This window comes from Eptatretus burgeri, chromosome 17 (assembly GCF_056783735.1).
Source record: "Eptatretus burgeri isolate ZD-2024b chromosome 17, Ebu_testis_v1, whole genome shotgun sequence".
NCBI lineage: Eukaryota > Metazoa > Chordata > Myxini > Myxiniformes > Myxinidae > Eptatretus > Eptatretus burgeri.
In genome coordinates, this window is record NC_140977.1 from 4,934,954 (window position 1) to 4,951,842 (window position 16,889).

General features: G+C 33.6%; 1 protein-coding gene across 1 annotated transcript in view; it reads right to left on the bottom strand.

The window, feature by feature from the left end:
• LOC147009154 (uncharacterized) overlaps positions 1 to 16,889 on the bottom strand; it is a 122,020-nt gene that overhangs the window by 2,664 nt on the left and 102,467 nt on the right. The window contains 1 exon segment of the mRNA XM_085862984.1: positions 1 to 947. This exon segment is cut by the window's left edge and continues 140 nt beyond it. Within this exon segment, the coding sequence (XP_085719110.1) occupies positions 1 to 947 (947 nt within the window).

Here is a 16,889-nt window from a genome sequence, read left to right on the forward strand (position 1 = left end):
CACAGGACACATGTAGGGTTTCTCTCCTGTATGGATCCTTTGGTGTATTTTCAATGATGTTGGGGTAGTAAAATCCTTGTAACACACAGGACACTTGTAAGGTTTCTCTCCAGTATGGATTCTGTGATGTCGACGTAAAGTTGCTGACTGAATAAAGGCATTGCCGCATTGTGAACACTTGAATGGTTTCTCTCCCGTGTGTATTTTTTTATGTGCATATAAATATGAAGAACACGCAAATGTCTTGTGGCACACCGGACACTTGTAGGGTTTCTCTCCTGTGTGTATGCGTTGATGTATCTTCAATGACTTTATATTGGTAAAATCCTTGATGCAAATAGAACACTTGTAAGGTTTCTCTTCTGTGTGGATTCTGAGATGTCGACGTAAAGTTGCTGACTGAGTGAATGCCTTCTCGCATTGTGAACACTTGAATGGTTTCTCTCCTGTGTGTATTCTTTGATGCATTTTCAATGACGTGGTGTTAATGAAATCCTTATTGCAAACAGAACACATGAGTGGAGTCTTCTTCTCTCCCGTGTGTATTATTTGATGTCGATATAAATATGATGAAGTAGTAAATGCCTTGCAACAAAGGGAACATTTATAAGGCTTCTCTCTTGGGTGTTTTCCTTTATGATTCTTCAAAGATGATAACTGAGAAAATTTCTTGCAACACACAGTACACTTGTACGGCATCTCATGTTTGTGTAATGTTTGACATCTCTTTAAATATGTTAAGGAGCTAAACGTTTTCTTGCAAACAGAACACTTGTGCGGCTTCTCCTTCGTTTCAGTTTTCTTGAACGCCGTAATACAACTGCTGTTCTTCGTAAGAACATCGATGTGTTTGTTTGTGTCATGTGTTGTGTTCTGATTGAAAGAAACTTCCGTGTCAAACAACTGGGAACTTGATTTGGAACAATAAAACATTTCCATTTGATCATCTGCAAAGACAATTCAGAAAAGCACCAATAAATCACAATTGCTCAAACATGCAACAACAATAAAAATAAAGGTACTCTATTTTGATGAAAATTGGTCCTGCATCTATACTTATCTCTCACAAGGCAGAAGCTACATTGGAAGCATTCCATAAATGGCAGAAAATTCAAATCTTCCCAATAACTAACTTGGTTATTCCATCTGTGTGCTTTCACTGGTAGACACATTTGAATACATGAGATAGGAAACATCTTTGGAGGACAAATAAATCTGGGAGATACAGGTTATTTCAAAAAGATTGATAGAACTTTATTATTCCAGATATTTTGTGTGTGTTGATATTACTCATCAATATGACTTTTATTAAGTTCATTATAAAAGTACTCTTTTGGAGGGAGTTGTGCTTCATTAAATCTGTCAAAGTTGTCCATGTAGTCATACACCCTTTCGCGATAACAGTTTAATTTAATCATGATTTGAGAAATGACGTTGGAGATTAGGAAATGATGCAAGACTTGATGCTAAGTTGGATAATGGACTGGACATTAATTTGTTGTCATCAAGAAATGTAATATTTGTTTTGTGCTTCTTTAAAATTGATTTGGTGAAGGAGATGTAGTTCTGGTCTGTGTTTTTAATAGCAAATATGTATCCATATGTCTTCGAGAGTTCATGAATGAACAAATGTGTATCGTAGTGAACATCATTGTGAAGAAAGAAGGAAGTTTGCAATTGAGATTACAACTTTGACGAGCAGATCCTCTGTATTTACCTGGAATATGACAATGATCTATAACCTTGACATCAGTGATTTTATGTTGACAAATATGACAAACGTTAGAGTTCTTCAACTCGATTTTCTCATCTCGAGACAACCTTTAGTGTTTATTCATGTTATGTATTACTTCTGTTTATCAAATACAGTCTGCTTTCCAAGCACTTTACAAACTTTTGATGGGCATCTTATCTGCTGTCAAGTTCAAATTTAGTACATTGGTCTCCAGCTGATGATTTGATATAATAACAAAACCTATAAGGAACATGCTGCTGATAAAGTCAAGTTGAAGATTTATGAGGGTTTGGAGAAACTGTGGCTATCTTTTTGAGGTTGACTTCAAAGTTAGCATGTATCACAAACGGATATCTCATGGTTAGGTCATCTTCAAGCAATATGGGTGTAGATGTCCTTCGATCCATCCGTCCGTTGCGAAAATGACGATTTTTCAAATTCTATTTCCTCCGCCATTTCTCAAGCAATCTTGAATTTGATTGTGGCATATGAATCTATGGGACAATATCTAAATTTTGATTGGGCCGGATTTTCGATATTCGCTTTCGTTTTCGTGTCACGTGACTTCAAAGTTGGCAAAAAATGCGAAAATGACGATTTTCAAAATCTATCTCCTACATTTCTCAAGCAATCTTGAATTTTATTGTGGCATATGAATCTATGGGACAATATCTAAATTTGGTCAGGCCGGATTTTCGATATTCGCTTTCGTTTTCGCGTCACGTGATTTCAAAGTTTGCAAAAACTGCCCTACCTTCAGGAGGCTACATATTTTCTCGCAGAGGTGACCGTCACTCCCGCACGGGGGTAATTTTTTATTTATGTGTTTGAATTTCACAGTCGAACCTGCTCTTGACATTTCTATAACTGCTGCTGGATGATTTTGACAATACCTTGATTGCTGTTTTAATCTTTCTTCTGTGTGAAAGAAGTTGAGAGACCGCTTACAAGGATGTTTCTCTCCATTCCTCCGAGATATTTGAGATGAAACCAATCTTGAAATATTTGAATGTGAAGGTCTTTGCATTTTATCATTTTTACATATATTTGAAACACAACACTTAAACTTTGTTTTTATCTGTTCGTCCATACGTGTTAAATCGACATGTTATTCATTTCTTCAAATTTTGAAATATCCTTCAATGACATCAGGAAAGTCAATCCATCAACTTTGAAGGTAATTTCATACTTCTCATAATTTTATACTTTTTCTGGTTTATGATGTGGGGGATACATTTGAGTGAGAACGGGCCAAATAAAACATTTGTTATCTTTGTTTTGAAAATTAACAACAGCCTTTTAAAGTTATATTTCTCTTGGCGAATTGTTATATGAAGAAGCATTAAGAGGATTTCACTTCATGACGTGTGTATCTCAAAAAAAAAGAAAGAATATATTATTGAAGTTGAACCCACTTCCTTCAACAGGATTTTCATCATCACCTCATTCATACAGTATCTTTGTATAGGAGGAGATCGGGACCATACTCTGTGCAGAGCGTTGGTGCTGCTCAAGCAGTCTACTTGACTATTGGGCACAATCCTGGATTGGTCGCCACTCCAACACAGTATACCAGCATGCTGGCACTCATTTTGCCGACCTCGAAAGGATGATAGGCAGAGTTAACCCCACCTGGTATTAATTCAACAGCTGAGCAGGATTTGAACTTAGGACCTTCGGATCCAAAGCCCACCACCCTAACCATTAAGCCAACACCAGGCATATCTTTGTATCATCATCACCTAATTCATATATCATCATAATCATCATCACCTAATTCATACAGACCTTCTTTTTCATAAAACTCTTAAGGGGATGTTATCAATTCAGGTATTTTGTTCTCATATAAACTTCCTCCTCTTTTATTTTTTTTCATCTTATGGTTTTGTAATTTCAAATTTACAACCAAGATAATATTTGAAGCTAACCAATTCATTTAGACAACTCAGAATTAAAGTTTGGATTTGTGATCTAACTTTAAGGTATGCTTCGGACATCGATTTTGGTTGTGGAGTTTTAAATCAAAAAGTTCATGACTTGTAAATGCTTGTTTTCAGTGTTTTCATTCAAGTATCCTTCATTCTTCTTATGTTTGAGTGTTTGCTATAATTGTTGTGTCTTTATCACAAACATCATAATAAGTTGTAATCACCATATTTATAGGATTTTTGAAAAAGATGATTTTTCTAGGACATATTTACCAGTACATCTTTGCTTAAAATAAAAATTCTCCACTCTTTTTTTTCCTTTTTTCTTTGAATAAATGAGTCATTATACAACTGAAAATTTGGGGGATTATAATAGTGGTAATCATATCTCCATTGGAACAGAAGACAGCAATGAGAGTCAAAGTTTATGTTCAAATGATAGTTATGAAAGCAGATTTATAGATGATGAAAATAATAGTAAATACCCTGATGAACATTATGATTTTGAAGAATATTATGATGGTGATTCAGAGGGTGAGGGAAATGTAAAAAGAAGCTGATTGTTATTAAGTGTGTTTGTTTTGTGAAAGATGTTTTTTATTGTATAAACAATTACATATATAAATAATCAAAATTTGATGTTAAACCCAAATGTTATGTCTGATATGGAGACTTGAATTACCGGGTGCTCCATATACATGTGAAAAAATACAACAGAACCAAGATAATAAGCATATGCACCTATTTTTATATTTAGTGGAGCGTGTATGCAATTATTTTCAATATGCGTTTGTGCGTATTCAAAAAGCCATGACATGCTTATAATGGTAAATGTTAGTAGGGTGAATATACTGATTCTGGCTCACTTTTCCCCAAGTAAATGAATGGGGGATTTTCAGTGATATATATTTTTTCCCTAAAAATAAACCCCCTTTTTATCCCAAGGTATATTTATTTGTCTCCATTTTTAACCTCGGGACACTTTTTTGAAAATAACCAATGCAATAAGATAAAGATTTGTTCAAGTAATAAAGTAGTAATGTGATTTGTTAAAGGTGATTCCAAAGAAATATCTGAAACATGTAAGCCTCGGGACACTCTTTTTCAAATAACCAATGCATATTGTTTAGCTCACTCATTGGACCTATAAACATTTGTTCATTCTCAAATTCCTTCAATAGTTTAATTTTCTTTGCACAATAATCCCCATCTAAAATATTTAAAAATAAAACATTTGAATCTTTATATTTTTTAAGATACCCCTTTTGTGCCATTATGAAATGATAAACTTCTCTTAATGCTCTTGTTTGACCACCTCCTGTTTAATTTTCTTTGCACAATAATCCCCATCTAAAATATTTAAAAATAAAACATTTGAATCTTTATATTTTTTAAGATACCCCTTTTGTGCCATTATGGAATGATAAACTTCTCTTAATGCTCTTGTTTGACCACCTCCTGAGCCACAGATTATTTTTTGCTAAGCCATGCCCACTTTTCATAAGCCCCGCCCACTTTCATGAGGTATTTTCATAAGCCACGCCCACTTTCCCGAAGCCCCACCCACTTTCCATGAGGTGTTTTCCATAAGCCACGCCCACTTTTTATGATGTATTTTTCATAAACCACGCCCACTTTTGCTCAGCCCCACCTACTCTTACATCATTTCCAGTTCATCTCTGACTCAATGAAATCACGAGAAAATTCTACAATGTTATGGTTTTGAAAAATTTCACAACGAAGGCTTGCCTGGGCTTGCCCAGGGAATTTCCAAAGGAAACCACACCCACCAGTCTTACTGTATAAAAGCTTAAAACCCAGACTCCATTTTAAACATTTTTTATTAACAATGGACTGCTGTGCTGAGCTTGAGTGGGATGACTTTGGGGTTCCTTGGAGCTCCACAACTTGTATGGAACTAAACCTTCAAGTTGATGAACTGGATTCAAACTTCTTATCTGTTGAAGTAAGATTTTATTTTCCCATTTTCAAAGTCTGATTGAAGCATCGACTCATTTAATAATTAAATCACTTAATTAATACATTATTATTTTCTTTCACAGGAAATTGTATCTGAAAATACCGATTTTGCCAAAACTTGGGGTGAAATTGTTGGCTTGGTTGAAGACCTTGTGAGCGACCAAGACCCACAGAACGAGCTAGACCTTGAGTGGGATGATTTTGCTTGGAGTTCTACTACTTGTACGGAACTAAACCTTCAAGTTGATGAACTGGATTCAAACCTCTAATCTGTTGAGGTAAGATTTTATTTTCCTATTTTCAAAGTTTGATTAAAGCATGGACTCATTTAATAATTAAATAACTTGATTAATACATTATTATTTTCTCTCACAGGAAATTGTATGTGAAATACGAAATGAATATACTGCTTTTGCTACAACTTGGGGCAAAATTGTTGGCTTGGTTGAAGAACTTATGAGCAACCAAGACCCACAGAACGAGCTCGACCTTGATGGCCCAACCAAAGAGTTATACCTTGGAGACCAGCAAAATCCTGAAAAGAGTTTTACAGCAATAGTACTCATTGTGAGTTATCAAGACAATACCCACTGAACAAGTTATACCTTGATGAGCCAGAAGACAAGTTTTACCTTGGAGACTCACAAATTTCAGACATTTTGAAAAATGGTGTTTTCCTTGATGATCCACAGTTATACTATGTGAGATCTATCACTGAAACCCATAAAAATTGGAAAAATGGAGTTTTCCTTGATGATCCACAGTTATACTTTGTGAGATCTATCACTGAAACCCATAACAAATGGAAAAATGGAGTTTTCCTTGATGATCCACAGTTATACTATGTGAGATCTATCACCGAAACCCACAATATTTCTGGAAATTGTGATTCTACCTTGGAGTCTTGGATAGATGGTTATATTTTTGGAGACTTGAAATGTGGGTTCTGGCTTGATAACTCACAATGTGATACGTATCTTGGAAACTCAACAGGAATGTGGTTATACCTTGGAGACTTGGAAAGTTGGGTTCATTTTGGAGACTTGAAATGCTATCACTCTTTGGGATCTAAACCTATTGATGTAGTTCTTTGTTGGATGGTGCTTGATGGGAGCAAGATCAAGAAAGTTCTGGGAAGAAAGTGCAGGCTTACTCCCCCTTTCTACGTCATCAAACCTAAAAGCCTTAAAAGACAGAATTGGAAGAAGAGAAAAAAAAAACATTAAAATATATATTGTTAGTTCTGGGAAGAAAGTGCAGGCTTACTCCCCCTTTCTACGTCATTAAACCTGAAAGCCTTAAAAGACAGAATTGGAAGAAGAGAAAAAAGTATATATAGGTGGAAATCTCATTTTGAAAAATACATTGTGTTGGGCGAGGGTTGGGTTGGGGTTGAGATTTTGAATGTGAGGGTTGGGGTTGAGATTTTGAATTTGAGGGTTGAGGTTGAGATTTTGAATGTGAGGGTTGAGGTTGAGATTTTGAATGTGAGGGTTGGGGTTGAGATTTTGAACGTGAGGGTTGGGACACACACACACACACACACACACACACACACACACACACACACACACACACACACACACACACACACACACACACACACACACACACACACACACACACACACACACACACACACACACACACACACACACACACACACACACACACACACACACACACACACACACACACACACCCTTGACGATTCAGTTGAGGATTCTGTGTTTTGGGTTCACAGATCTAAGAACATGCCCCCTTGACACACATTATATATGGCAGATGCCACCTGTTATACACCTCGGACTTGGCCCTCGAGTGTCCACAACGGTGTATAGTAGGAGGGAGTGAAGCGCCAACCCATTGCGCGCGCGCGCGCGCGCACACACACACACACACACACACACACACACACACACACACACACACACACACACACACACACACCAAACAAAAGTTAAGCCTTGACTATTCAGTTGAGGATTCTGTGAAAGTCCCCCCTTGACACATATTATATACTGTTATACACCTCGGACTTGACCCTCGAGTGCCCACAAAGGTGTATAGTAGGAGGGAGTGAAGCGCCAACCCATTGCTCCCATGGGTATTATCTACTTAGTTTTGTCTTTTGTAATTCCTGTGAATAAAATGAACCTAAAATCTCTTCCCTTTCCAAATCATATATCTCATAAGTCCAAGGAACCGTATCTATTACAAAAACAATTTTAAAAAGTTCGTTCGTCCATCGTTTAGGATAACCTTTTTCAAAAAGAGATTTTCACCTGTATATTCTTACGATATCACCAACTTTGAACTTAGGTTTTCTGAAATTAATCTCTTTTTCATATTTTAATTTTGTAAATGTTTATGATGGTTTCATATTCGTCAACGTGTGAATCGTGTCATGATATATCCTGAATGATATATCCTCATATCAGACACAATATCCTGAATAAAAGATGACCAATGTTGTGAACCGAGTTGGGTGAATTTTTTTATATCGTCTCTCTTTTAAGGTACGATTAAAACATTCAACAACAACGGCCTTTCCTTCATTAAAGGTACTGTATAATGTAATGCTGTTATATTTTCGAAAATTCATAAATGTCTTGTTATAAAACTCTCCACCCTCATCAGTCCACAATTTTTTAGGTTATCTCTTACTTTTATTAAATATCTGTTGAAAGGCTAACATAAGAGTATTACCTGTTTTGTTTTTTAAAGGGACAACCCACGCATATCTACTCCTCAAATCAATATGGTTAAAGCATACTTGTACCCCTTATAATTATTGAGTTCAATCAAATCAGCGGACCAGATATAATCAACTTCCTTGGAATAAACCTTCCTTCTCTTAAACTTTGTGACTATTGGTTTATGCAATTCATCAGCTAATTGCTCTTCAATCTTAATGACATCATTAGAACCTATAAGTTTTTTTGAATTTCCAAGTCCAAGTTTCAATTTAGCACTGATCATCTTCTTCATGATGAACCTATCAACTTTTTCTCTCAAGGTTGGATTTTGTATCAGAGACAAATTATACAACATTTCTCTGTCGGCTTCATGTTTTTCTTCCAAAGTTGTGGTATTCCCAAAATCAATATCGTGCCTCATGCACACTTCATCAACCCGATTGATGATTCAACCCTACTCCATGATTTAGGATTGTCTGCCTCATCTAATCTTTTATCCAAGTTTGTGCCTGGACCACAGAAAGAATACCCTGGTAGATGTAATTCCCCTGGTATTCCAGTAGTTGTAAATTTACTTCCTGATCAAAACTTTTGTATATCTCCTCCGAGTTTGTGTTTGGAGATAAATTGATTTTTTTGAGCCAATCACCGAACATATACCTTTTTGTATAACCCTGTTATTTTTACTTTTAAAATATGAAATATTTTTCGTATTAGTTTTCTTTTTTACATTTAAGACAATAACTCATTTATTTATGAGAAAAATTCCTTCAGAGTGCAAAAACCTTTTTAGTTTCCAACATGCACATTTGAATTTAATTTTTAAAACATAAAGAATTCTGAGAAATGCCTTCACACTCTCCTCCATTTATTTAAGAAAAAAATGAAAAACTTTAATTGAAGTCGATATCTTGTCCTTGAAAACAGTCTTGTCGAAAATTTTGTTAATAGACTTGTCAATTCTCTGTTTTCCTCCTCGGTGGGTTGAGTTATTTTCTGTAATACCCACAATCTTTTTTTCATCTCACTGGTTTCCATATTTTCATATTTATTCATTCTCGCTCTTTCTTCCCTCTCCTCCCTCTCCTCCTCTCTCTTCTCTCTCTCTCCTCCTTCTCCCTCTTCTCTCTTTCCTCCTTCTCTTTCTTCACCCTCTCCTCCCTCTCCTCCTTCTCAATCTTTTCTCTTTCCTCCTTCTCTCTCTTCTCCCTCTTCTCCCTCTCGTCTTCTCTTTCTTCTCCCTCTCTTCCAACTCCTTCCTCGTCCCTTACTATCCTTAAATTGCTTACACCCCATAGAATATCATACATATATTCATCGGGATTTCTTGTTATTCCTGTATCCAAAATAATTTTTTTTTTACAACAGGAAATTAATAAAATTTATTTTGAATTTCTAAAAGAGCCTTACGTTTTCTTAACTTTATAATTCTTTTCATTATTTAACATTCTAATTAAATCTAAAGTTGTCGGTTTATTAACATCAGTATAAAGCCAATCTTTCATTGAAAATACCTCATTCTTATGTTGTAGAACATATTTATTAAAATACCGAATACCCTTTTCTTGAAGGTATGCTTGGACACAGAAATGATAATTTTCTTGAAGCCTTCTTGCAGTCATTTATGTATTAGAAATATATGTTAGAATAATATGATGACATGAAACACCTCCCCATCTTCCAATAGTTAAATCATTTTGTATTTCCTTACTTATTGTATATAATCCTACTTTTTTCTGTTTTCATGATATAAACTTGGGCAAAGCCATTATTATATTTACCCTTATTAAATTCTTTTATTTGTTGTTTACCAATCGTGGCGCCACAAAACTCATTCTCTATACCAAGTGGATAATATTCTTCCTTACGAGACTGATTTAATTGTTTCAGGTCTTTTAGGTCAATGTTAAATGACCAATTATACCCTAAATCATTCATATCATACCCCCATTGTTCTATTCTCATACAAACGATACGCCCTTCTTTATAAAAAATTTATTTTAATTCGAACTGTGAATTCTGTATGACCTGAAGATAAAATCAACACTTCTGTATCTTTGGAATACACGGCCATTTTATTTAAGGATATATATATATATATATATATATATATATATATATATATATATATATATATATATATATTGTGATAAATCGCATAATCTCACCAAGTCATTCGCGTCAGTCGGGCTTGGATAATTTTTTAATTTTTAAGCATTTTTCATATTAATATTTTTTGTGATACTATATTTATGTCGTTCAGCCTGTGCCTTTGTGTAATAATTTGATAAATCAATATCCAGTTCTTGGGATACACCAAAGATAGAACAATCTTAACCAACATAAGTCATTTATATTAGATTAAAAATAATGTTGGAAATTTTTTTTATTTTTGTTGAGTTGAAATAACACATATAGACATAATTGACCACAACACTTGGAATTTAATTATTGGAATTGAAATGTTTGATAAACACCATTCTGTAAGAATTTTATGACTTCAACAGGTGGTGGAAGACCAAAACTATCAAAATAATATTTGTCTTGACTATTAACAATACAAACCCAATGAGAACCGTTTCCATTATTATCCTCTAAGTTCATAATAATATTCTTTGTATGTTTAGGCACATTTGTTCATTCATCTCTCATACAAATAATCACATGATGAATTTTTAATTTCTTACAATATTTGACAAGTTGTAAATTTGATGTTGTATTCTTTCCAAATTATTTAAACCACTCATCAATGCTCATTTATTTATTAGAAAGATATAATCCATTACCCCTCTTAGTTAATTTTACACCTCCTTGTGCGATATAAGAAAGCATATCTCCAACCAACAATCTCGCTTTATCAGGCAGACCTTCAAGTTTTTCAGCAAAACCTACAATTACACCACTTCCACAAATCTGTTTCTCCAACTCTTTGTTATGTCTTTCCAATTCTTTTTGAGCCCGGAGTTGAGCCTTCCTTTCGTTGGCAGTTTTCACCGCTGTTGAAATACCACCTGTCAATGCTCCAACCGCACTTAAACCAGCAAATAAAGGAATTAGAAATGGGAGAAATCCTCAACTTGTCTCTCTTATTGAATATTTTTTCAACATTGGTTTTGTCATTTTAATTTTAAGTGAGCCAGTATCGTTCAGGATTTTAACCTGTTCTCTTGTGAGCAAAACATCAATTCTTACTGCTCCTTTTCTCTGAATTGTATTAACGTTAATCGTACAAGGCTTTTGATTTTGAACATAAGAAGATAGTTTATGAAGACTGATTTGATTAACATATACCCCAGTTAGTACTTTGCCACTCATTTATTGAACAAAAAATTAATTGCGACTTATCATAACACAATTATCTGTATTAATCTGTTTCTTCCAAAAGCAAACAATATGCATCAACTTCTTCACTCTCTCCTCTTTCAATGTATAGGGAAGTATCCACGCGATTAGACATTATAGTTTCCTTTTGAGCACTCAGGTCAAACGCATAGATTGTCTACAAACTTTTAAATGCTGTCATATCCAAAATAGGTTCTTTATTTCCATTACTTTCACACACCTTTTGGTAAGACTTGTATGCTTCAGCATAATCATTTTTTCCCAATTAATTTCCAATCTATCTCATGGATAAAATGTTCTATCTGGAGAAACACGAAGTTGTTTCACCTTAGCGTTATCACTCAATGCATTATTCTTATCAGTAGCAGTATCGCCATCTGTTTTTTTTTAAATGATCCACAGATATCGTGCCTTTCCTTCCAGAACACCCAAATTCCACGTGGATGTGGTTTGGTTTAGTTTATCGTGTTGACATCTTCTTTTGAGGTATGATACACTGAGTGGTTTCTTTGAGTTAAGTCTTCTATTCAACATCTCTTCTGTTTTAAGATTAGGAGTACATTCACTAATATACCAACTCATTTCATCAATTACAAATTTATTCTGCTCACCAAAAAGCACGACAAACACCAAAAAGTAATCTATTTTCATTGTCATTCCTTTGTAGTTGAAATCTAATTTTAAGACCATACAGAACTTAATCATGATCAGAAAATCCAAATATACCTTTAAGAGGAACTGCACAGTAAAACTATTAACTGCTTTTGTATCATCAGTATACGTTCCTTTCATTTGAGTATATCCAGCGTCTGTGGTTGTTCCCATTGACATATCAGGAATAAAACCTTCGACAGCCCCCTTTCCCATTCTATCACTGAATGTATATAGTGTGAATTTCATCATTTCAGATACAGCAAAGACATAATCAACCACTTCAACTTCTTGTGTTCCAATGTACAAACGAACACTATCAAACATTTTACAGAAGAAATCATTTACGAGTGCAGCGTTTGTGTTATTCCCAGCCTTAGTGAGTTTCAATTTACACAACAAGAAACTTTTGGATAAATTCAAATAGGTTTGTTGATAATTTATTTCAAAACTTTTTGTACCATTTGCATTCCAGTCTGTTCCAGTTATTGCATTTACCTTGAAGTCATCTTCTTTTTTAGTGGAGTTTGAGATGATAATAGTATCATCCAAATCAAAGATACTGTCAATTGCTTCCATACTTGTATTTATTTAGGAAAAAAGATGTTAAAACTTTTGAAACCCTGACCCAAGTATTTGAATTATTTTATGTCGTTCTTGGGGAGATGACTGAGTTTTACCTTTTTTATTTCTTTAATTGCTTGTAATTTATGAGATTCCTTTTGGGCATCTTTTATGCTCTTTACAGCACCTGATACATTTTCCACAGCAGAAGCAGTTGAACCAATTAGGTCTTTATGTTTAAGAATAGTTGAACCGATACCCATTAGAGTATCAATTATCCCATCTCCTCTTAATTGATGTCTGACACCCCTTTGTCTCTTAGGTTTATAGTACCCTCTTCCAAGATACATACCATCACCCTTGTAGTATGGGGAAAGCAACGTCCCATCTCCTGTAATTATTTTATATTTTCTCAACTCGTGTTTCCTCAAAATAATCATCGTATTTATTTGTTGGAAAACTTCACGTAGGTGAATTCTGATGGATATAACTTCTCCATGAAAAGAAATACGATTATCTTGGTCGGTTATCCTAAAATTTACTCTGTGTCTGGTTTTTCCTGACACAGGGAGATAAACCAGATTTTTGGATTCCATATTGAATTTATAACCAATTGAGGTTGAGTATGCGCTGAATGAAAATATTGTATTTGTTTTTATTCCATCATTATAAGCACCATCAATCAAATCACAGTGAATTAATACCGAATTTATTCCTGAGGATATTTTAATGACATTATCACTGTAAAACGTCCCATTAGTTTCAATCTTTTTTGAGGAGAAACCCAATGACTCTCTAAATGAATTATCAATTGTGAAATCAACCTTGTAGTTATTTTTAAGTTTAATCGTTGATTTTGAAGTTTGTTTTTGAATATCCATTGCAATATTTTTTGGTTCATCACCCTGTTCTTTCATAAGATGAGCAATTTCGAAAGATATTTGAGAAATCTCATATGCTCCGGGTGAGACTGTTATCGTTTTGTATCCACTTCCCGGATTAAAACTAAACTTGTCATTTTTCTCAGTTATATTAAATAAGGTATGATAAGTTTCCATGGACAATAAAGATGCCTCATATTCTTTTGTTGGGTCAAGTTGTAGTGGGTATGGGAATGAAGATGTGTGGTCGCTTGTGAAATTAAAACTCAGGATTGTGCTTCTCATATTATTTAATACGAGATAAAATGTCTATATTGAGATTTATTCATTATTTTCATGTTCATCAACTGGTCTAAAATGGCTGATGCTTCATCAAAACAATTGTTATTTCCAGCCTTCTTACTACCGAACAACAAGAACAATCTATTAACTTATTGCGATGGGTCATTTGGAAGAAAACTATTACCTGAACCAAGGATAATGAAAGCCTGAATAATGTGTTTCTCCTTCTCATTTTTCCTACTTTTACCAGAAATACTAACCCTATAATTAAGAGTGTTCAGCAGATCAATATATACTCTATCATCATTATTTTTCATCTCCAATGGTTTATCAATATACTTTGATTCATCCCTCACAGTTGAACCTTGTCTTCCATCTTTTGTGAGAAGAAACATTTATCTCGGAGTTAGTTTAACAGGGGGTTGAGCACAACCCAAGAACTTTAATTCATCATTAAATATCAATACTTTTCTTGAACAAGATGAAATATTGCTGGTTGTTCTGTTGGAATGAGTCCTGCTTTGGTTTTCGAATCCGCTGAATATTCATTGTTTTGAAGAGCATTCACAATATAATCAGGGGGTCGATTAATCTCTTCCAGTTGTTGAAATAAACCTTCATCATCATATTCTAATGCCTCTAATTGCTCTAATTCTTCCTCCGTCATTTGATCAAAATCTTTTAACATTTGAAGTTTTTTAGGAGTATATTCTACTATGGGAACTGTAGAAACATCTACAATTTTCTCTTTAGAAGTTTTAAAAAGTGGTTTAAAAATTTATCTTGTTTTCTTTCAAATGTTTCTTCACCCGTTAGTTTCTGTCTGCATTTCTTCTTTACATCTTCCTGTTATTTTACAACTTTTGAAACCAACTCTTGATAATCCTTCAATCTTCTTGCTCTTTCTTTCGCATCAATTTATTTTTTGGAAAATATCATTTAATATCCCATCTTGTTTCACAACAATATATTTATATTTTTCAGTCGTGTGCTTCATGTAATCCACAAATTCTTTTTTACTGCACAATGTAGAACAATTGTCTCTCCAAAAATTGTTAATATCCATTGAATTTAACTTGAATAAAATAAAAGTATTAGCATTGTTTCTGATGGAACGACGAGGAAGTTGAAAGTATGATTGACTAAGATAAATACAATTACAAGACGAATGTCTCCCTCTTGTGTAGTCACTGTCCATTACCGTTTGGTTTCTCTCATTAGCACAATCATCAAAGATAACGAGGTTCTTTTCAGATTTGTCCAAATCTTGGGGAGACGGAATATCATCAGTATTATCACAAAGAATACAAGTTATCAGTGTTGATTTCTTTTTACATATCTGTGTATCACAAAATAGTTGTATTATATCTTCAATGTTATAATCATTTAGGTTTTTTTGAAGTTTACATAAACCGATTAAATCTTCATTTTGAAGACCAGCATTAAAACCTTGTGAGAGTAGTTGATACTCTGGTTGAAAACTCGACTTTTTGAAAATTATCATAATCTAAAAAGTTGGGAGTCAGGAGCATCTTCAAAAGTCAGCAGGTTTTTCCACATCCGCTTGACCCAACTCTGAAACATCTTAATGAATTTGGAAGATTTTTATGATTGTTAAATTTTATCTTATTTTCCCAAATGGGTAAAAAATCATTCATTTATATATTTGGAAAACAGGTTATTTAATGTATTGTTGGCTTTTTTAGAAACTCTATATTTTATCCTAAATTCAGGTTTAATTTCAAGATAATCCATTATTTTATTTATGCAATATATTGTGTTGATATTTCCCTGAAAATATCATCCATGAATAATATATAACAACAATCCTTTAAACATTTCTCTAATACGTTGAGTTTCTTCCCTTGTAAGAAAAGGTGTGTTTTCACCCTCATACTTTACATTCATTTCTCTCATCAATCTTGTCAAGTAATTCATTTTTGGTGTAAATCCAAAAGAATTATTTTCCTTTTTAAATTTTTTATTATCATTAATTCGAAGATAATCACAGAATATACATTGTTTATAGGCTTTTGACTCTGTGTTTAATCACACTCTATCACACGCAGGACAATTCTCAAATTTGTCATATGGAGAATCAGGGAAGTCTGTCATATTTATAAAGTAAAACTTTACTTAAACTGAAATTCATGTATACTTTCAGTTGCATATTGACTCATATTTAGTAATATTACCATCGATATCTATATATATAGATACTTTTTATATATAGATATATATATATAGATATAGATATATATAGATAAGTATATATACTTTTTTTCATTACCAGATTCAACGACAACATTTTTTATATTAAAGTTAATTTTAAAATGATCCTTAACTACTATTGAACGAAATGTCATTTCACCTGATATATTAACATCCTTTATTTCATCAGGATTTACATCTTTAGGGTTGTTGGAAAAAATAAAAATTTCTCCTTGCATATTACAGATGGTTCTATCTTTTCTTTCTCAAGCTTTATCCATAAGGTTTTTATTTTTTGATACTTTTTCTTGTTTCATTGCTTTTTCTAGTTTAGAATATATTGCCAGAAGGAGAGGAGAAACTTTTGTAAGAGATACTTTAATTGATGTTCTTCCAGCTATACTCAAAGCCCTTCCACTGAAGGAAATTGAAGAACTCATTATTTACCAAAATTGTTTTTATCCAATAGTTGTTATATTTATCTTTGTTCAATTTTACATCCTTGACATATTTCTCAGTATCTTTTACAAATGAAGAGATTGTTTGAAACTTGTCTTTTGTGTCTTGAAACATTGTCTGAATAAAGTGAAAAAAGTTGGAGGATAAAATGGTTTCA